At 42.4% G+C, this 21,869-nt stretch overlaps 1 protein-coding gene across 3 annotated transcripts; it reads left to right on the forward strand.

The window, feature by feature from the left end:
* The first annotated feature begins 32 nt into the window (after positions 1 to 32).
* On the forward strand, positions 33 to 21,255 carry arhgef18a (rho/rac guanine nucleotide exchange factor (GEF) 18a). Of its 3 annotated transcripts, none has more exons than XM_042090311.1 (20): positions 33 to 532; positions 5,685 to 5,821; positions 6,583 to 6,683; positions 7,845 to 7,988; positions 10,633 to 10,877; positions 11,226 to 11,351; positions 11,486 to 11,603; positions 11,804 to 12,058; positions 12,164 to 12,240; positions 12,355 to 12,533; positions 14,887 to 14,963; positions 15,206 to 15,391; positions 15,722 to 15,853; positions 16,960 to 17,063; positions 17,421 to 17,483; positions 17,577 to 17,624; positions 17,843 to 18,316; positions 18,755 to 19,088; positions 19,335 to 19,436; positions 19,876 to 21,255. In XM_042090311.1, exons 3-20 carry the CDS (start codon positions 6,605 to 6,607, stop codon positions 20,025 to 20,027), a joined length of 2,895 nt encoding a protein of 964 aa, XP_041946245.1. In that variant the 5' UTR covers positions 33 to 532; positions 5,685 to 5,821; positions 6,583 to 6,604; the 3' UTR covers positions 20,028 to 21,255. The 3 variants fall into 3 exon arrangements, with proteins under 3 accessions (XP_041946245.1, XP_041946230.1, XP_041946237.1); XM_042090296.1 differs by having other exon boundaries at positions 35 to 532; positions 16,957 to 17,063; XM_042090303.1 differs by having other exon boundaries at positions 35 to 532; positions 7,848 to 7,988; positions 16,957 to 17,063.
* Positions 21,256 to 21,869: the final 614 nt, after the last annotated feature.

The following is a 21,869-nucleotide window of genomic DNA, read 5'->3' on the forward strand; positions in this document are numbered from 1 at the left end:
TTGTTTGCCATGCGTTTTTTTAAATTATTATTTATTTGAGTAGCCTCAGAGAATGTCTAATAAGGGCTCTGGTAGCCTAATTAAGGGCAGTGAGTGGTACAGAATGTGAGTGGTACAGAATGACATCACGGCAGGTCATTTGTTTGGGGGAAAATCTCTTATTTTGGTCTTCATAATCATTTAATCGGATGAATACGGAATCGGGAGGAATGATGGCTCATAATTCGAGTCCACGTTGGAACCAATGTCTTTTTAAATAAAACTAGCGAGCTACAAGTCTTACGGACTTGTGGAATGTGATTGTAACGCTGCATGGTGAATTGTTTTCCCATGATGCCTTGTGAGGAAAGGGAACGGGCTCATCTGAATAATTCCGCAGTGTGGGAGCTTTTTCCCACAGTGCTGTGCACTTGTTACTTCAGCGCACAATATCAATCTAATCTGTTCACGACAAACCTCACAACTGAGACTGACATTTTGAAAAATATTTGTTTACGGTCGTCGCTGATCAACGATGGAAATTCCAAAGATGGTAAGATACATTAATACGAGACTTGGAACTTTCAGCGCTTTTCTGGAAAGTTGTTTCGTTTTCTTATTGAAGTTGTCGCAGATCTTACAAAAGCACGATTTACATATAGCCTAGCCTATCCTTAGCCTACTCCTCGTTATTAGTAGCCATTCTATCAACCACCTTGCTATTTTTCCGAAGTAGGGATGCTTCCTTCGATTTTGATATCAAGCCTTTGTCTGTGTTTTCTGTTGTTGGTGGATCGGGGAGTGATTTTCTAGTTTGTTTAGCCTACTTTGTCGTTAAGACTAGTCTAGATTTGACTTTATTTTTGTAAAGTAGACGGGTTCATCTTTGTTTTGACATAACTTCGTGTAATTTGACGTCGGTATTTGTTTTTGTTTTGTTGTTTTTGACATTCCAAACTTTAGTTGGGCCTGTTATCAATTCTACGCAACCATTTTTAAATGGTAAATGAGCTTTAAATTAAAACAATCTGTAGCCTACATTTGTTTATGGTGGACTGTCAGTGTCACTCCTTAAATCGCAGAGAATGGAGGTCAGCGTGTTGTCAGTGGGCTACTTTTCACCTTAGCATTCCATTCATTCCCCGCTCATGAAAGAGGTTTCTCGTGTAGATGGCATGCAGGTTTCGCTGATGTCATGGTCTGTAATATTGGCTTTAGGGATGTTTTCACTTTACCTGGTATTTTCACCCCAATAGACACTGTAGCCAGGTCTGTCCCCAGTCGAAATAACACGACCTTGGTTTGAGTATCCTGAATTGATAATTAACTTGCACTTTGTTTATCCTGGTGCTGCTGGGTTGTGAGAACGTGCATTACCACACCAAATGTGAATGTGTGTGTGCCATCATCCACCTCTTCCCTCATCTACAGTAGCTGAAGCTGAGATTTCTCTCAGTTATGTGGTGTGTGTGTGTGTGTGTGTGTGTGTGTGTGTGTGTGTGTGTAAGAACCATACCTCTGGCCTGGCTGGTCCTCTGCAGTCTGGTCACATGGTGATAATTGGGCCCACTGGAGGCTCTGCTCAGGGAGCATTAGAGTTCAGTCCGTCTCCGGGGATTAGGCCTGCACCACCGGGATCCCCCCTGCCCCAGCGTGGAGCCTAGGAAACAGGAAATCTGTCTGTCTTTAATGTATACAGTGTTCCTCTGTGCATGGCAAGTATCTGGAGGGAAGGGGGGATGCTTTTGACTTGGAAGACAAACAGTGCAATGAGGCCCCCGCAGAGGTTGATGGAGGAGAGCCATGAAACATGCGCTTTGACATGCTGTTGTAAATCACTGTTGAGGAACATACAGTAGATTCATCATTTGTGCTTTGTCTATGCTGTTTTCCCCTATGTGAAACATGATCACCATACACACTGACATTTCCCTGTAGGATGTCTTGCAAAACCACTTTTTGTCTTAGTGTATTTGTAGATCAATACACATGTGAGTAGATGCCTTTAGTTAAGAAGGCAGTATATCTGCCATATAAATAACCCCCATGGAGTATATGAACACCTAAGAGTACCGTATTTTCCGAACTATAAGTCGCACTTTTTTTCATAGTTTGGCTGGTCCTGCGACTCAGGTGCAACATATATATATTTATTTTTATTTTTTTCCCTCTTCATGACACATTTTTTGACTGGTGCGACTTATACTCCGGTGCGACTTTATAGTCCGGAAAATTCGGTACATAATTACCTCAGAGCACTGAATTTGACAGGTTTTATATTTCGTAATTTGCACTCTAGCTGTTATAAAAATGAATATAAATAGTAACATAAATATAATAGGCTATATAATAACATATAGTAACAGGATGCAATTTCCTACCAAAAATAAACATAAAATTCATGTTTATTCAGTAATGTTGCCCTGTAGTGGTATCAGAGCATGTCATTGGGAAATGAACACAAACACTTTTGTAGGGAAAGTGAGTGAAGGAGCATATGGTAGGTCACAGGCATCACTTCCATCTGTCATAATACAGCATACCTGGCCAGCCTGCTTTTCCTGTTTAGGAGGAGTGCAGTAGATAGGAGACGTGCACCTGCCCCAGTCTTGGGTTGGCTTCCTGCCCTGCCCAGTGTGGCCCTTGAGGGGGATGGGGGTTGGGTGGAACCGCTGCTGACAGTCTTTCTGCACACAGGTGGAACAGGAAAACCAGTCAGGGAATATGCCTACCCACTACTGCTGCAAAACAAAGTCAGGGAATAGTGTTAAGATGGAACACACACACACACACACACACATGCTGACACACTGTGAGCAGAGTGACTGTGTTTGTTTGACAGATACACTGCCTTAATGTGACACAAGACTGAAATGGTTAAGCAAGACCTGCGCTGCCTTTGTTTACAGTCTTTGTGTTTGTTCTACCCAAAACCAATAGATAAGTTGAAGCACGCTTGTGATTAGTCATTCGTGTAGATGTGGACCGGTGTGCAGAGTAGATTTTCTTTCAGTCAGAAGTCATATTTCTTTGTCTGTATTAAAATGTGAATTGAAAGCTACTTAGTTAAACAGTGATTTTCCACTGGAATTGTTAATTGCTAGCATGAATAACAATATCAGAACCACAGCACAACATTACTGCACAAATTGGCCAAATATACGTAGCAGTTAACAAGTTGGCTAGCTAACAGTAGCTCTCTGTACGTCTGATGTTTGTAGTTGTGCTGGTGTTTGTAGTCGTGTAGTGTTTTATTTTTTAATATGGGTTTGAGAAATATGCAACTGTATAAATGAAAAATAATTACTATCATAGTTTGTGGTGAGCACAGCACTTGTACGCACACATCCTCACAGGCGTGACTTGTGTAGCCAGCTCCCCTGGACTGTGAATACTGGTGCATATGAATGAGGTAGTTTTGTAGAGCAAACCTCCAGTGCATGGCAGCTAATCACCTTCCCTTCTACTTATAAGCTTGCCTGGGGTATTTCCTCTGTGATATGCTCAGTCAGATCATTTGTAGTTTCCTGATACATCAGAGGAATTTGAGGTGGTTACTGTCTGCAGTGTTGAGACTACTTGTGACGTCCTCTGGTGTTGAGCTCATTTTCAACTTCTGCTCTGTACAGACGGCTGAAAGAGTCGATTGAGTCGACTGATGTCCACTGTCTCTTATCTTGGATAGGATCACTTAACACTTTGTGTGGGTCTGATAGCCTATTGGCCTGTTTCCTCCCTCATGCAGATCTAGGTTTTAAATTGTCGCTTCTGTTTGAAGCGGCTCCCTAACTCACACCAAGGCTCTCCTCCTCAATGTTCCCCTGAAATCGGTCAGTAGTTTTTTGCTCTCTGCTTCCTCTGCACTCAGTGTTAGCTATGGCCTCACACTGCTGCTCTCACATGGGTTTGTCAACAGCAAACTCTTGTCTAATGAATAAGCATGGCCTCTCCCTGTCTGTCTTTGTGGTCAGTAAAGAGCGCTCCTCCGGGTTCCCAAGTAAGCGTCCACCCCCACCTCCTTTCCTAATCTATCTGTCCTGCCTACTTCAATCCCGTTCTCCCACTCGCGCTTCACATTCTTCTGGGACGGATCTGCTCACTGTCCATCCTTCCAGATCTTTTGCTGTTGCTGACGGAGCTTTAAGTGTTGTTGGTCTAAGCGTTATTAAGGGTTTGGCTCTGGCTTTCCCATAAGTACTGTGCCTGCACTTCTTGCACCATGGTCAGATGATCCCAGCAACTCTTCAAACCAGTTTTTTTCTGGTTTGCTTTTCAGCAGAGCCCTTCAACAATACTGCCATCTTATTATATGATTCTGGTCTTAAGTTAATTACTATATAATTGTTGTTAAACTCCTTCCAAACACCACGCTCTCCCGTTTGTTCTCAGTGGGTGCGTGATCCAACAAACTGTTTAGAAACTCAAAAAAATCAAAATGGTCGCACTCCAAAATCGCTTCGGCCTTGCGGCCTTCGTCACTGTGTGTATTGTTGTCATCAGATTATTTTCTTTATTTTATTGACACTTTATCCAGTGTCCTTTGCTGAATAGAAAGGTCTGTTTAAGTAAAAAAAGAAGCAGTTGTTGTTGTTCAATCAGCCTCACCACAACCTCACAGATTGCCCAAGTAAAGAAATAGAAATGTTCAATTTATTAAATATTTATGTAAATGATTTATTTAGTCTATCTAAATAATATTTATTAACAGTGGGAATGTCCGCCTGCGCTGATTATGACTGTGAGTGTACCAGTACATTGGAATTGGACATAAGATTAGGACATTTGTGGATGCGCAATGTAATGCATGATCTCCATTTACACAATTTCAGATTTGGGTAGATGCGTAGTTAAAGGAAGTGGCATGATCTGATGCAGCAAAACAAACAGGATTTGTCACACTGGGACTGTTGACATACAGTTTAAGGTGGTGGTTAAGGTGGTGGTTAAGGTGTTTTTTCAGAACATTTCTTTTGATCGCTTCCTCTTCTTCCCTTCATCCTGTGCTCAAGCAGGTCTGACTGACTTGGAAGGCTTGTCCTTACACTTACCATTTGCCACATTTTATTTTGTTGTTGTGTTAAAGCAGCCATGTACAGGAATGATCCGGTTTTTATGGTGTTTTATAGACAACGAATCTTGGTTTCATTTATTCTTATGGTATGTGATCATGTGAATGAAAGATAAACAAAAACACATTCCCGCCAGCTGTATTGACTTGCACAGTGTAGTATTGAACAAGGTCACAAAATGTAAGAACAGCTTTCACTGCACACATTTATCACTAAAAGACAGCAGTTGACAAACTGTGTGTTGCTAGAGTGTGTTGTTGGTGTTTGTTATGCCTTACACGTGTAGATAGATGGTTTTAGACCAACATTTCTTCTACTTGTACACTACTTGTGTACCTTGTGTGAACTGTCCCACTACAACCATACAATTGATTTGCTTTCTGCTCACTTTTTAAACGTAAGCACTAAACCATAAAGCCTTGTTAATATGTAGCCAGTGAAATTTGTCAGGTGAATTACCATCGGCTTTTATGTTACCGGCATCCCTCCAGTTAGTTTGTTCCCAAAGACTTCACACTTATCTTGTCCTTTCTGTTTATCTAAGCCACATTCTTTTCGCTTTTGATTGGAGAAGGATCTTTTTACGGCCTTAAGATGACCCCTCTTTGACCCTTATCCTTTCTGCTTGATCCACAGCTCTGACACGGGGCTATCCCAGACCCGCAGCGTCGGCCCCCACACGTCCCTACCCCCCATCCAGACAGGAGCAGCAGGATGCCTGTGCCCGGCCCCTGAGCCTCTGCTGCATCAGCCACACCTCCAGAGCTTCAGAGGTGAGACTCCCTCAGTGGCTGTAGGGCAGTGGGGTGAGGGTGCTATTTGCTTTCAGGGGGCAGCCGTGGCCTACTGGTTAGTGCTTTGGAACCGGAGGGTTGCCGGTTCGAACCCCGACCAGTAGCATGGCTGAAGTGCCCTTGAGCAAGGCACCTAACCCCTCACTGCTCCCCGAGCGCCGCTGTTGTTGCAGGCAGCTCACTGCGCCGGGATTAGTGTGTGCTTCACCTCACTGTGTGTTTCACTAATTCATGGATTGGGATAAATGCAGAGACCAAATTTCCCTCACGGGATCAAAAGAGTATATATACTTACATACATACTTACTTATTTGTGCGTTCCATTTGTACATGCTAACTGTGACAACTTGTAATTTGTGAAAAGATGTAACTTACTTGTTGTAAGAACTCGCCGTGAACTGGGGGTCCCTTGACTTGTAATGTATGAGATCGCTTCTCTTCAGACGAGTTTAGGGGGGGTGTGCCGTCACATCATTTTGCGCAACTTCCATTTTTTCAGACTACTTACTACTAGAAAGACGAGCTCATTTGACAAATGGATTACACCATATATCTGATTCTGGTGGGTCTCACAAGTCTGTCTGTGTACTTCCAGTGAAGTAGCTCAAAAGGACACATCTGTCTGTGTTGAAGACATGTAGGCTATCAGTTTATTTTTCTGTATAAAGGTAATGCAAACACTATTTTGATAACAGAGTCGGTCATCTTCAGCCCTTTCTGCTCTACACTCTTCTGTGCAGATTAGTCCTCCAGCTGAGAACGATGGATGAGATAGACGCAATCAAACTGAGGCTGGAGGAATCCTTCATCTCATCCCAAATAGAGCCCATCAACATTGAAGGTGGGCTCTCCCTTTATAATGATGCCTGTCAATGGCAGGCAATATATTTGTTTTCATTTAAGTGGCAACTGTAAGAAGTGAAATTGTCTCAAGGTATTTGACAGAACCCAGAGCCTGAACCCCCTGGAGTAAGTACCAAAGAACAACTCCCTTCTAACAGGAAGAACCTTGTGCAGAACTCAGCCCTTAGTCAGGGACCCATTAGCTTGTGCAGAACCCAGCTCATAGTCAGGGACTCATTGGCTTATGCAGAACCCAGCCCATAGTCAGGGACCCATTGGGAATCAGAAGCAAACAAATTACATGCATCAGCATAAAGTAATAATATTAGTGTATTTATTTATGCAGTTGTGCTCATACTTTACATACCTTGTACATACTGTGCACATGCTCAAAGTAAAGACTAAAAAGAGGAATAACATATCACATACCCTTTACCATACCTGGAGATTGGCATAGTTTTATTTCAGTTAGCCTAATAGCTGGTTTGATTTGCATTGAGATATGATCTTATGGAAAGTACCCCATGCCAGTCGTTAGATATGGTGAAGGGTATGTGATGTGTGGGGCTATTTTAATTCCAAAGGCCAAGGGAACTTTATCAGGATGCATAGTATCCTGGATCCATGAAATAACTGACATTTAACAATAAAAATCTGCCTGCCTCTATGGGAATTTAACAGGGGTAAGTATACTTATGCCCTCTGTATTGTTTACATTACATTACATTTAGCAGACACTTTTTGACCAATGTGACTTATGTCAGCTATATTACAAGGGATCACATTGTCTCCGAAGCAATTTGGGGTTAAGTGCCTTGCTCAAGGACACAACGGTGGAAGCCAGGAATTGAACCGACAACTTTCAGGCTACTGCACGCTAGCCCAGCTCCTTAACCACTACACTACCACCGCCACCCCATTCTATTTTCTGTATTCTAAGGAAGAACATGTATTTATTTACGATACATTATTCACAAAGAATATTGATTTTCCTCATTTTGTTTTTATTAAGGCATTGAGATCAATTTCCCAAAGCTTTTTTATTCCTCTTTTTAGTCAACTTTAGCATGTGTATGTACAGGGTATGTAAACTGTGTGTGTGTGTGTGTGTGTGTGTGTGTGTGTGTGTGTGTGTGTTGGTTATGATGGATGTTATTAGTAGATCCCCACTACACTGACTTGCGGGCAAGTCTGGAGGCGGATGTGCAGGGCTTCGAGGTGGAGACCTGGGGTCTGAGTGTAGACCAGCAGTACATGAAGCAGCTACAGAAGGAGGCCATCAAGAGACAAGAGGTCATTTATGGTGAGTCTATAAAGGGTCCTGTTCTCCACTCAGTATTGTTTGAAGTACAATGATACCAGTACAAGTGTTACATCTGTGTTAGATCTTTGTTCATGTTGTTTATTGTACTAATAAGCAGTTATAAGTTACATAAAAAGTTACGTTCATTTTCCAGATTGTTGTAATTTCACAATTTTATTTTAGTTTTGTTTCCTGGTTATAAAAGTTCTCTCTGTGTATTCCTCTTGGGCTTTTATTTATAATCTTTGATGATAAAACAAATAGACTACCTTTCTTCTTACTCGCTCAGCAGCTGCCATAGTGACGTAGATGTCTCTCTCATGAGTGTCATGTGTCATCATCAAGACTCCCACTGCTGACTGATGAAGCCTTACACACTGTTCTCAACTGCTTGTTTCTCAGAGACGCACTTAGCTGGGTTTACATAGACGTCTTACAAACTGTCTGAAGTATAGAAGACACATGGGCAATACAGTATGAAAGATATAAAAGCAGAACATTGATAAATATGTAATCACTCCTATCCTCTACTACTAGTTGACAGATGCAGTGGTAATTTCTAGCTATAGACTACTCTGCACTCTAGTTTAATCGTTATTCTAATGATGTGGCTATTAGGGATGGGCATGATTAATCGACGATCGATAATTGATTATTAAGAATTTCATCGATCACGTTAATTTGTTATTGATTAAACGAATGCAGGTTGCGTTGCGTAGTAGGCTATGAGTCTTGAAGCAATGAAATTAATTTCACTGTATGGCAGCAATTAAACATTTTACCACCCGGGGGCAATATTTGACGGCATAGTCAGTTACCTGCGAGTTTCCGTTTTGATTTCAAAAGTAGGCCTAATCATGAAAAGGTCACGCGAAGTGTGGCGTGCGACCATTTTGAAAAAATAATGACTCACTGCAAACACTGCGATGCCGTGTATAAGTAGCCTACAACATGGCCACGACTCAAATGATGTAACATAGGCCAGTGGTTTTCAAAGTGGGGGCCGCGAGGGGGTGCCAGGGGGGCCTCAGCAAGTTGGAAAGAAAAATAAAAGCAAAAAATAAATACATTTGGAAAATTTAAAATATACCTATTACTATGAGGGTTGTTATACAATGCCATTATAATAATGTGAGGCATATCTGAACATTATATTTCCCATGATAATGACTGATGACAATGACAATGACATGATAATGAATTATTAGGATTAGCTTAATGTATTTTTACATTTGCCGTAGTATTGTCGATGGGTTTAATAGGGGGGGTCACATCAAGGGGGTCCTTGGCCAGAACCTAGTGGTATTTGGGGGGCCTTGTCGTGGAAAAGTTTGGGAACACCTGACCTAGGCATAACACTTCAAATCCCAAAATGCGTTGCATCGTTAATGCTGCCTTTTCTGTTCATAAACAAAACACGTATCCATGCAACCAGACAAACTATCAACGAAAATGGAGAGATGGGTGGGAAAATGATTATATGTTCATATTATTCAAGGACCAACCCGTTTGCTTGGTATGTGGATTCACCGTAGCTGTCACTAAAGAGTACAACATAAAACGGCACTACGAAACTAAACATGAAGACAAATACAAAGATCTGGATGCGAAGCTTAAGCTACAGAAGGTGGGAGAATTGAAAGCAAGTCTGCTTTCAAGGCAGACTATGTTTACCCAAGCCAAGTCACAAAGTGATGCTGCTGTAAAAGCGAGTTTTACTGTTGCACAGGATATCGTGCAAACAGCACGGCCATTCTCAGAGGGAGAGTTTGTTAACTGTTAATAGTTACAATTACAATTTTGATAATTGTTAAATGTTATTTACAATTTTTATAGTTCACCTGCAAAAAATAGGCCAATATATTTTTTCTATTCAGATATTCAATATATTTTTTCTATTAGGCTATATTCAGAAATGCCTGCATTCTATTTTTTTCTTGTGTGTATACAGTTTTAATTCAATAAAAACATCGGTTATTCAATAAATGTTGAGCTTGGCCCACGACATACTCCCAGTTCTTAATTTTGGCCCCCTGTGAATTTGAGTTTGACACCCCTGGGCTAGATCTTCAAGTTTAGCCTATACCAAACGTCCAGTTTAACTGCCACAAGTTGTTCTTCTTGTAATAAAGATGGCATTTAGGAAAAACACGATGTATTTTTGTATTTCCATTGCATTTTTAATTTATAAAAGTGAAATAAATAATGAATTTTAATATTAAAAATATGAATGATTAATCGATATTCGATCGTTAATTCTCCCGGCGATCGACTAAGAAAATTTAATCGAATGCCCATCCCTAGTGGCTATACCTCTGTAGTTTAAAAGTTTAAATCTTAAAATGCTTAAATAACAGCTTAGTTAAATAGCATACATGTTATTATATATGCTGTAGCATACATGTTATTATATTGCTGTAGTTGTAGCTCTGTAGCTTAAATGTTATTCCATTACTGTAAGTCGTTTGGATATATGCATCTGCCAAATGAATAATTGTAAATGTAAATGACTAATTACAGAGGTGTTTTTTTTTTTTTTTTTTTTTTTTTTTTTTTTTTTTTACTTTCAGCACTGCTAAAAGGGTCCTAGTAAATATCATTCTATTTGTGTTGAGATACAGTAATGACGGTGATCTGGTTTCAGAGCTGATCCAGACGGAGATAAACTACGTGCGGACGCTGAAGATCATGCTGGGCGTGTTTTCGCGGGAGATGCGCAGCGTGCTGGACGAGGCCCGGCTCCAGCGGCTGCTGCCCCCGGTGGACAGTCTGCTGGAGATCCACCAGCACTTCCTGCGCTGCCTCAAAGAGCGCCGGCTGCAGTCTCAGGAACCAGGCAGCGAGAACAACTACTGCATCCAGCGCCTGGGAGACATCCTCTGCTCACAGGTTAGTAGTCAAATCAGCGTCTGCCTGCCCCTACCAGCACACCAGCAGCACCTTTGGGTGGATCCAGGAATGAGAGGCATGATAATGATGTCATTCTCTTAGGACCACAGCTATGTGGATTTAAGCTGTGGGGTTTTCCTTTCCCAGCACTCAAACAAACGTCAAACATTCTTTCACTGGAAAGCGTTTTCTAAACTTAAAACATTTTACTTAAGGAAGTAGAATGTGTTAAATGTGACAGTGTAAATTGCTCGAATGTCTAAATTTAACATGCTTCATTAAACACTTCAGCTTGTCAAGAAGTGGTGTTGTGACTGACAGTCAACGTGGCAATTATCTCCTGTGAAGTTTTCAGGGGAGATGGGAGTATTGATGAAGGAGAACTATGGAGGTTTCTGCAGTCATCACAATGATGCTGTCGGCTACTACAGAGAGCAAGTCCAAAGCAACAAGAAATTGCAGTACATGATGCGGGTATTAATCCAATCGATTTCAATGTTCTTTCATCGTTTATTCATTCATAGCAGAGCATTGTAGAGCTTTTTTTCCCAAAGAAAAATGATAACTAGATATATCAATGATTGTTACTATGTCTATCCATATTGTAGAAAATCAGTCAGCTGACCATTGTGCGGCGATTAGAGGTGCCTGCGTGTATTCTTCTGGTCACACAGCGCATCACCAAATACCCTGTACTGGTGGAGCGTATCATCAAGAACACTGAGGGTAACCAAACTCTTCATTACTGATGTAGATTACAAACTCTTCATTACTGATGTAGATTACAATCTCTTCATTACTGATGTAGATTACAATCTCTTCATTACTGATGCTGACAATGTCATACCCCCATGTCGTACCCCCATGTCGTACCCCCATGTCGTACCTCCTATTCACTACACACCCTCTGACCGCTCTGTCCCCAGCTGGCACGGAGGAGCATGAGGAGCTGGTGCGGGCGCTGGGCCTCATCAAGGGCACCATCATGCAGGTGGACGGCCTGGTTAACGAGTATGAGAAGGCCCAGCGACTGCGGGACATCGCTGGCAGGATGGATCCCAAGTCGCTGGGCAGGATGGGGGACGGCCGCGAGTTCCGCAGAGAGGATCTCCTGCGTGGGGACCGCAAGCTGCTGCATGAGGGCACCGTCAACTGCAGGACCTCCTCCGGGCGGCTGAAAGGTGGCACGCCTGGGATATTAAGTGTGGGAGACAATATATAGGAACAAATGCCATTAGGATGAGTTTTTTTTCTTTTCTCTAACTGTGTTTTTGTGTGTTTTTCAGATGTCCTCACTGTGTTACTCTCAGATGTGCTGATATTATTGCAGGAGAAAGACCAGAAATATGTTTTTTTCTCCGTGGTTAGTGGGCGCTCATGAGCATTGAAGTGTTAAATGTAAAGTGGTGGGTAAAAGACTTGCATTTTTGGAATGCCGCCAACCGGTTCAACCCTGGTTTGTCTTCCCTGACCTCAGGACAACAAGTCGTCCGTGATGCCCCTCCAGAAGCTGATCGTGCGTAATGTGGCACTGGATGAGAAGGCCATGTTTCTGATCTGCGCCTCGTCAGACTTGCCTGAGATGTGTGAGGTCTTCACAGGGTCCAGAGAAGAGCGGGACACCTGGATGAACCACATCGGGGAGGCCATTGCCAGGTGAGTCCAATGTGGACAGATGTATTAAACAGTTCATGCTGTGAATGCTGGTAGAACACATCACTATAACAATAGCAAGGTGCCCCAGGAGCGCTCATACTTACCGGTATATCAGATCTACAGGGGCATCTTCAAAAAAATGTGAATATCATGGAAAATTTTCATTTTCCCCCTTAATTTATTTCAAAAAGTGAAACTTTTCATATAATCTAGATTCATTATACCCAAAGTGAATTATTTCAAGCCATTTGTTTTAATCATAACTATTCTAATCTTGATGATTACAGTTTACAGCAAAAATCCAGCAGATCAAAATATTACAGTAAAGAATTTATAATACAGGAATGTTGCCTTGAGAAGAGCTCTAATCAGCGAATTAAGTCAATATACCGGAAATGGTTTCCTGAGCCTTTAATCCAGGGGTCTCAAACTCAAATGAGCTGTATTATAAAAACAAACAAAAAGCATAAAAACAGGTATGTTTGTGTTTCACACCAAATAAAAATATTTTCCTCTCATAACTTTCAAAATTTCAAAAGGTTTGAAAGTGGTCAGAGATAAAGTCTTACTGTAAATATAAAAATCTTTGAGTATAAACAAAAGTTTATGAAGGGGGTAAATGTACCCATCTAATTTGCCACTTGATGGTAAGCACCTCAAATTATCCACCTTTCAGTAAATACTGGATGTTGAACATACTGTATTTGAGCAGGTTTACTTTGTTTTTTGTCATATTACCCATAAAACAAATTAACAGGAAAACAGTAGGCCTAAGATGTAAACCAACAATAGTAAACTATTACTAGCCTATAACCACAAACCGTTATTATAGGCCTACAATAAAGTAGCCTCGTCAAATCAGTTCCTATCGTGGGTGACTTTGTAGTTCTTCAGAGCCCTATTTTTACTACCCCTGCTGTCTGTACCACGTCCATTACGGACACTATCATCACGATTACCACTGCCAGCTATGTTGGGCAGAGGGTCGAAATAAGCATGGTATGCTTAGTGGACACCGTCGTATTCTCATAATCTCCAAAAGGCAGATATTCTCCTTGAGAATCAGAATAGGTGAATAACATAGCCTACCAAAGACTTCATCACACGTGAAAGTTTTTTCAACATTTGGTGTCGGCCTATTTCTGCTTCAATTTGTGCAAAATTATGACCTGCATCGCTTCCGCATCATTACAAACAAATGCACGTCTTTGTGTTTCTCGCGTGTAATACAAGTATTTCCTGAAAACTTTGTGCAGCGAATTTGGGCTTGAATCAAAGCTCTGGATGTCTAACAACTAGTGGAGGAGAGTATAAAAGTATAAGTAAGTATATATACTCTTTTGATCCTGTGAGGGAAATTTGGTCTCTGCATTTATCCCAATCCGTGAATTAGTGAAACACACTCAGCACACAGTGAACACACAGTGAGGTAAAGCACACAATGCGCAGTGAGCTGCCTGCAACAACAGCGGCGCTGGTGCCAACTGGTCGGGGTTTGAACCGGCAACCCTCCGGTTACAAGTCCGAAACGCTAACCAGTAGGCCACGGCTGCCCACAAAAAATGGGATTTGTCACCGTAGTTGGATCTATCGTCTATTTTAACCACTGTTGTTTGTAGCAATTAAAAATACCCTCAAGGGCCATAAGGGCCATACATTATTGTTTTGACATTAGGTAGCGGGCCGGAATTGGGCCGGGAGTTTGAGACCCCTGCTATAATCTCGCAGTCTGGCCAGGGCAATATTAAAATTTTAGGAATGCCTCCTGTTAATAAGGTGATGAATTGGCGATAATCTAGCTGCACAATGCACATCATCATGATGTAGGGGCTACGATTAAACATACTGCAGTTTCTTGATGGAGAGGAGTGGCCCAGCCCTGGTAGCAATTGGTAGCTAATTCCAGCATCAGGGAGCCACAAACAAGAATAGTCTATATGGCCGTGTGTGTATGGACGACAGAGCCTGGCATCATTCCATGGAGGAACGCAGTGGCCAAGGGGTGGTATAAGCCTTTATGAGGGCATTCGAGGAAGTGGGTGCAGACCCAGAAATCATTTTGTAAGTAAGCATTAGTGCCTTGAATTTAGTGTGGGTGGGAATAGATGACCAGGGGGGCTAACATGCCCTTTCTGGCTGGTTTTGGCCATGTTCTGGGTAAACCAGAAGGTTTCACCATGCAAGCCAGGAGGTCCATTTGAAGGGCGTTTCAGTAGTGGACGAGACAAAAGATAACTTTGGCCTGTACTGAGAGTTGGGTGGCATATTGAGTTATGTGTCAGCTTAAATGACTGAATGTAACAGGAGTTCATTTAGTGCACCCTCTGAAATGTTCTTTTTTGTTGTGTTCCAGCTGCCCAGAGGATGTAGATGAGGAGCTGGTTAGTGAGCAGGATGAGGCCATTGCAGCGAGGCTAAGAGACTTCCAAGGTAACATAACTCAAGATGGTGGAATAGACCGTCCATAGCATTCTGATGGAAGCTTCACTCATTCAGAATGTACCGTTCTGGATTTTGTCTTTGCAACATGCTAGAACAGCTTTGAATTATTCTGGCCTAAATTGTAGATTGTAGGAGCATTTTTTAAATCTCCTCTCTAGTGCATAGTTCTGAATGCATCAGCCAGCTGAAAAGAATCTGTAAACTGATATATTGTATATCTTTGTGAACAGAGCATCTATACGTGAGAGATAACCAGATTGTGCGGCTCCTTGAAGAGAAGTTGCAGGTCTTTGCAGCACTAACAGAGACAGTTGCAGGTGTGGACGACACAACAGCATACCGCCGCCTGCTGCTGCGTGGCACTGCCCCAGACCTCCAACAGGGGGAGCAACTGCTTTTAGGAGCAATAGCTGATGGTGAGAGACTTGGCCAATGAGATCTAAGTGCCTGATTCCAGTGGTCATTCATTATCAACAATGATTTGTACAATGTATTAGGTAATTTCCTAACTGTTCTTTGATAGTTAACTGACACAAATGGCTGTTCTATAATTGAAACATGATTCAAGTGAAAACCTTGCTGTCTAAATGAAAAAATACAATGAAAACTAATTTCTAGAGTGTAAATAAATCTTAATGTGATTGTGTGTCTGAGAAGTGGGCCATGAATCTGCCCAGGCTTGTTAAAACCTCATCACCTCATTACGGCGGTTACTGAAGGGCTCTTCCCATCTTCTGTTTCCCCAGTGGAGGCATTACAGGGGCTGCTAGTGACAGGAGAGCAGCAGAACAGTGCACCGGACACGGAAATGAGCCCAGAGCTGGCAGCGTTACCCAGGAGAACTCAGACCTTCCAGGGCTACGACCACCTCAGGAGGAGTGAGTAATATTAATATGATATTGTTATATTAACTTACATTAATATTATTACATATATTAATTATATTTAATATTAAATATAGGTAATGTGTGTTTTACATTGTTATATATTCTTTTCTATTCAGTTAGTGTGATAAATCTAGGCATACACAAATATCCACTCTAATCTCCATGTAATTTTCCAGTATTATATTTATATTGCACAACTGACAGACTGAGAAAGTCATTTGTCCCCAGGGCCATTGAACTGTTCAATGCCTCACTTAAGGGAAGAGGAGAGAAAGACTTCTCTGCATAGTCTGTCTGCCTCTTCATCCCCTCCATGTTTGGTACTGTCTGTCCACTAGCCACTTGTACCACTGTCTTTATGCCTCACTGTTTGCGTGCTATATTAGCACATTAGCACATATGCATAACCCCCCCCCCCTCCATGCCACAGCCGAACTGTGGCCACACTTATACATTTTCTTAAATAGTTAAATATATAGATATATAGACTTTACTTTACTTTATTTCTGCATTGTTGCACTGTTGACTTACTCATTTGCACCATCACCATGACCACTATCACCATTGCACTACCACCATGACACTCATTCACACAGAGCACCTTAGAGCACCTTACCATACCTTACTATGCACAGAGAATCACAGGCTCAGTCCCTGCCTCAGTCATTGCAAGTGCCTCTGATTTATCTGATCCACCACTATGTGGATACTGTTTTTAGAATTGATTTAGTGATATTTATTGATTTAAGTGTTAGTATAATTTGTACTTTTGTTATTTGTATTTTAGTATATTTTTATATATTGTATTAAGTGTTAGTATAATTTGTATTTTAGTATATTTAGCATATTCTTTATCTTCCACTGTCCTTACTGCTTAGTTGTGTTTTTATATTATATACTTTAATTACTCTTCTGCTGTTAAAGAATGTGTTTGTCTTGTATGTATGCTGCTGAGACCTTGAATTTCCCCTGGGGATCAATAAAGTATCTATCTATCTATCTATATTGGTACTTAAAGTACTGTAACCAACTCCAATCAAGTTATGGATGCGTGTTTGGCATGTTAAGGGTTAACGTGTGACTGTGTGGTGTAGTAGATGGTGATCCGCGGGCAGAGGGCCGACCCAGAGAGAGGAACCAGCGTCCCAGCTCTGACCCCCTGGTCAGGGAGCACTACCCCACAGAGGGCACGGAGCTGTCGGTAGGTCCCCAGAGCAGTTATGAGCCCAGTGAAGAGCCCTGATGGCGGTCAATGAGGTGGTGACAGTGCCGTGTTTAGATCTGGTCCAAATACTGTGTCCGCATAGTCTGGTGTGGACCCTTACGTGCTGACATTAGAGACACCATTGAGGCTGCCATGCTTATCGTTCCTGTAGCTTATATCAGCTTTCTTTATGGACTCTGCCTCACTTTGAGCTTGTATGTAAACAGTGGAGCCTGGCTAACCCTGAAGACACACATTGATGCTGATAAAACTCAAATAAAGCTTGATGTCAGCAAACGCAGGGCTGAGGCTGCAGCTAGCGCTTATTGACTCTGACCGATCTTCACTGTACAGGCTGACGAAGAGGTCACCGCTGGCGTGGGCCGTGTGGACTTAGCCCCATTCCCAAAGGCAGAGGTGAACATTGCTTATATGAACTCCTTAAACATAAGTGACTGAAATCGATCTTACCTCTTCATTCATCCTGATTGTTTTTTCCTCCTCTGTTAGTTCTCAGAGATGCTGATGGCACTCAGCCAAAAACTCTACAGCCTACAGGTATGTGACTCTCAGTTTTGTGTTTTTAGACATTCATTTTATTTTTCCTGGTTTTGTTCACTGTCCTAATGTGTTATACATAAATATATAAAGTTGTATTTTGGTAATATCATCATTGGGCGTGTTTTGGGTGTAACAGATCCTTTATTTTTTGAAAAAACTCTGTCACAGTGATTGTCATAGTCAGACATGATGTTATCCCACCTCCCACCCCCCAGGCAGTCATCACTGAGCACGACACTAGCTCAGAGCTCCTGCGCGCCACCGGCAGCGGCGATCGGGCCAGCCGTCAACGCGGCAACATGCTCCTGGAGCAGGAGCGCCAGCGCAACCTGGAGCGCCATCGCGAGGAACAGGCCAACTTCCAGCGGCTGCAGAACCAGCACCGGCAGGAGCAGGAACGCTGGGAGCGCGAGCGCCGGCAGCAGCAGCTGCTGGCCGAGACGGCCGACGCTGAGCTGCGGCAGCGGTGCGAGGAGTGCGAGCGGCAGGAGGCGCAGCTGACCGCCGAGAGGGACGAACTCCAGCGGCATCGGCAGGACTATCAGCAGGACCTGGAGCGTCTGCGCGAAGCCACGCGCACCGTGGAGAAGCAGCGTGAGGAGCTGGAGCAGCAGCGCAAGAAGCTGGAGAAGGCGAAGAAGTCCAACACCATCTCCAACCCGGGACACTTCAGCTACGAGGCCGCACAGGTGAGGCGCCCGCGCATGGGAATCAGCTGGGGCCAAACCAGCAGGGTTTTAGTGCCATTCGAAACTCTCAGACAAGATGTTTGGACTACTGTTACGTCAGCCTTACTAAATATCAATGTTGATGCATGTGCAAATAGCAATTCTTAACGCTCCAATTTTTAACTAAGCATTGTGATGATAATTTCTCCAATAATATTATTTAACATTTAAAAACTAAACAGCAATAAGCCACTTTTAGAGGTAATTTTTTCTAGGTAATGAGTTTTGGGATCATCCATCTTCAAATTCAATTAAAGTTGTGGGGTCATTGTGAAGTTAAACATACCAGTCAGTACTTTCCAGCTTGGTGTAAGCATATTGTAAAAACATAACCAAATCTTCCACATTATAGCTTTGTCATCTCTGTTGTTTTACATTGTGTAACCCTCCCCTCTGCAGTCTTTCTCCCATGCAACCACTGACGACTGGCCACTGATGACCAGCACTGGAGAGGACCTCTTCCGCAAGCCCCACGTGCGGCCCAGCCTGTCCCAGGCCACCTCCAGCTTGCTGGAGAAGCCCCCGGAGGTGCCACCGCGCCGCGAGAGCATCAGCCCCTCGACCATCAGCCCCTCCACCACCAAGACGGAGGTGCCCATGCACCTGATCAGCACCACCAACCAGGCCCACAAGGGCGGCCCCATCCAGCAGCAGATCCCCACCAAGCTGGCCCTCATCAAGGGCAAGGAGAAGGGTGGCAAGAGCAAGTCCCACCACCGCGCCAACAGCGCTGGTGAGTCTCATTCTCACTACTGGCTGCCATCCTTAAGTGTAAAGAAGATGTGCATGTTATTTGCATTCACGTTAATTCATTTAAGCAGATTCCTTTACCCAGAGTGACGTAAATACATAACATTACATGAATACATACATTATACACACATCACATACACGCATCTTCACATTCATATTGCTGGTATTATATATGCTAGTGTGTCAAAACGGTGTTTTTTTCCCTCATCTCCTCTCTGTCCATTAGCCTCCATTGAAGTATCCCAGATTATACCTATCAAAGTGACCGGGAAGGAGGGAGGCAGCCTGAAGTCCAAGAGGTCCAGCAGTCCTCGCCATCTCCGTCCAGGTAAGACTGGAAGCTGCCCTTCTCTCGAGCCTGGACACCACAGGAGCTACAAACTACTGACGGGCCCTATGTTTATATTTAATGTTTTTGTCCAAAGCCACCTACAAGTATCAACACGACATTAGTAAAACGTGATTATTTGAAAAGCCTACATTAAGTATAATAGTAATAATAACAGCAAATATGAACAATGAAAATAATGTGAACATATACCATATAGCTGTTGATGTCATATAAACAAAATCCATAAACATACAAACCATAACTCTAAGATAATTAATTAATTAATTAATTAATTAATTAATTATGTATCAGATGAACAGATGAGTCTTAAAACATGTCCCAAACAAGTCCCAAAACCATCACGTGAATGTGGAACATTAGGCATCTCACTCCACTGACTCCAATCACTTAGGAAAATAATCTTTTCCTCTTTCAGAGACCTTTGTGCGTCCAGACAAGCCGTCCAACTCGAAACCCTCTCATGCTGCCAGTACGCACAGGAAAGCCGGTCAGTCCCAATCCCAAGACCCACAGTCACGCCACAAAAAAGGAAGCGGCACTCCTAAGGAGGACATTATATTCTTTTAATCTCCACGCAAATGTGTGGATCAAAAGACTGGGAAAAGCACAGACTATTTTTAATCCTTGACAACGTGACCTGGTCCACTGTATAGGTAGTGTCTTTGTACTCTAAGTGCTGTATTCTTATTACAGAGAGGACCCTCCATTTTATTCTCATTCTTTAATTTTATCATTTTGGCTTTAATTTTTATGCTGGTTGTCAGTTTGTCTTCTCGCCACAAACCCAGCCAAATGTTTTTAGCGCTTCACTGACAAGCCTTACGGTGCTCAGCTATCATCTCACCTACTTCCAGATGTGCCAAAACCGGGCTTGGCTAGGTCATATGGAGGTCAGTACAAAGTCTAAATCATTCCATTTACCATTACTTACTAACTGTGGCCTGCACAATGTATATAGAGAATATCCTGCCCTTGAATAGCATGTTGATTATAAAGTTCATGCATGTCATGGTCGTTGGTGTGTACATAGTTTGATATTACCTTTGTCTGATAAGATTTTGGTACTTATTATTTTAATCATGTTTCCTGGCAAAGCTGGTTGCATTAAATCTGTCTAGTCTGACTGTCATTGTTAAAATAATAGTAGAGTTGCATATTGCAATGTTAATATGCAGAACAACACTTTTATGAGTTATAATAGTCATGCCAAAATGCTCCATGCAAAATGCAATGCTATATACTTCAGACAGGGCTGTACAGTGCTACATATATATGTAGCTCATGCTATAAGAAATCAGTCTGTGCTATGTATGATTTATCAGTTTGTTTTTTTGTTCACGGAGTCATGGGACATGAGTATTATATGGACATGTCTTGTTTATGACATTTCTCCATCTGTGTACCAGTCTGGATACCTTAATCTGATATTTTCTGTACTTCTGGTGTAAATAGAGAATATGTGTTTAGAGTTTTAATCTCAGTCTACTATTGAGTCCTTTCTGGGTATGGATGGCCAAAAAGATGTTATCAACTATTTGGTAGTATTCTCTCTGCTGTACTGCAGAATGGGTGTCAAGGTGAATTTAATCAAGTGAAAGTCATGTTTACTTTAAATGCACAAAACTATCAAAAGACAACTTTGCAGATTCCCTTAAAAGCTAGTGAAAATGTGTAAATATCCATTGTCTATGAAGTCTGTAACATTGTATAGTTGTAAAGTAATTGTGACAGTGGCGTGCAGGCAATTGCTTCCTCTGCATTCATGTGATAAATAAATGGGTTTTATGAGAATACATCTCTTTGGTGAAGGCATCTTTTCTCTATTCTGAGATTTTTCTCGATTCTGGTAGCCTAATTCCAATAACATTCTTTCCAATTAGGTCAATATGTTGTCTTTCTTGGATGCTAGACTACATATTTGTTACAGATTGAGAAACGCAGTCAACCATAAAGCTAAACTGCTTTGTCTTGTCAGACCGTTTCCAGCAACAGTACAGGCAGCAGGCAGTGTTGAGATGAGATCTACGAAGAAAGCTCTAGTTTTAGTGGAAGCCCCCCCCCCACACACACACACACACACACACACACACACACAGAGCAGCAGCAGCAATGCCCACTCAGTACTGATCAGTATGACCGCACAGGCGGGGAGGCTGCGGCAGCTGGGCTCCCTGCGCAGCTCGGCCCTGCAACCGCCTCGGCCCTGACTGCCCTCTGTCACACTGGGAACTCACTACTGAACGCAGACGCTGCTCTTGACAGTTCATCCGAATCATTGCTGGAGCTCTCAGCTTACGCGGATGTTGCTCATTGTGAAGACAGCTGGTGAGCTACTGGCTGGTGTTTCGGCTTGTATCAGTGATATCTGCGGCCCCAAGCTAGCAGATTCTTGTTCCATTAAACATACAC

This window comes from Alosa sapidissima, chromosome 1 (genome assembly GCF_018492685.1).
Source record: "Alosa sapidissima isolate fAloSap1 chromosome 1, fAloSap1.pri, whole genome shotgun sequence".
NCBI lineage: Eukaryota > Metazoa > Chordata > Actinopteri > Clupeiformes > Clupeidae > Alosa > Alosa sapidissima.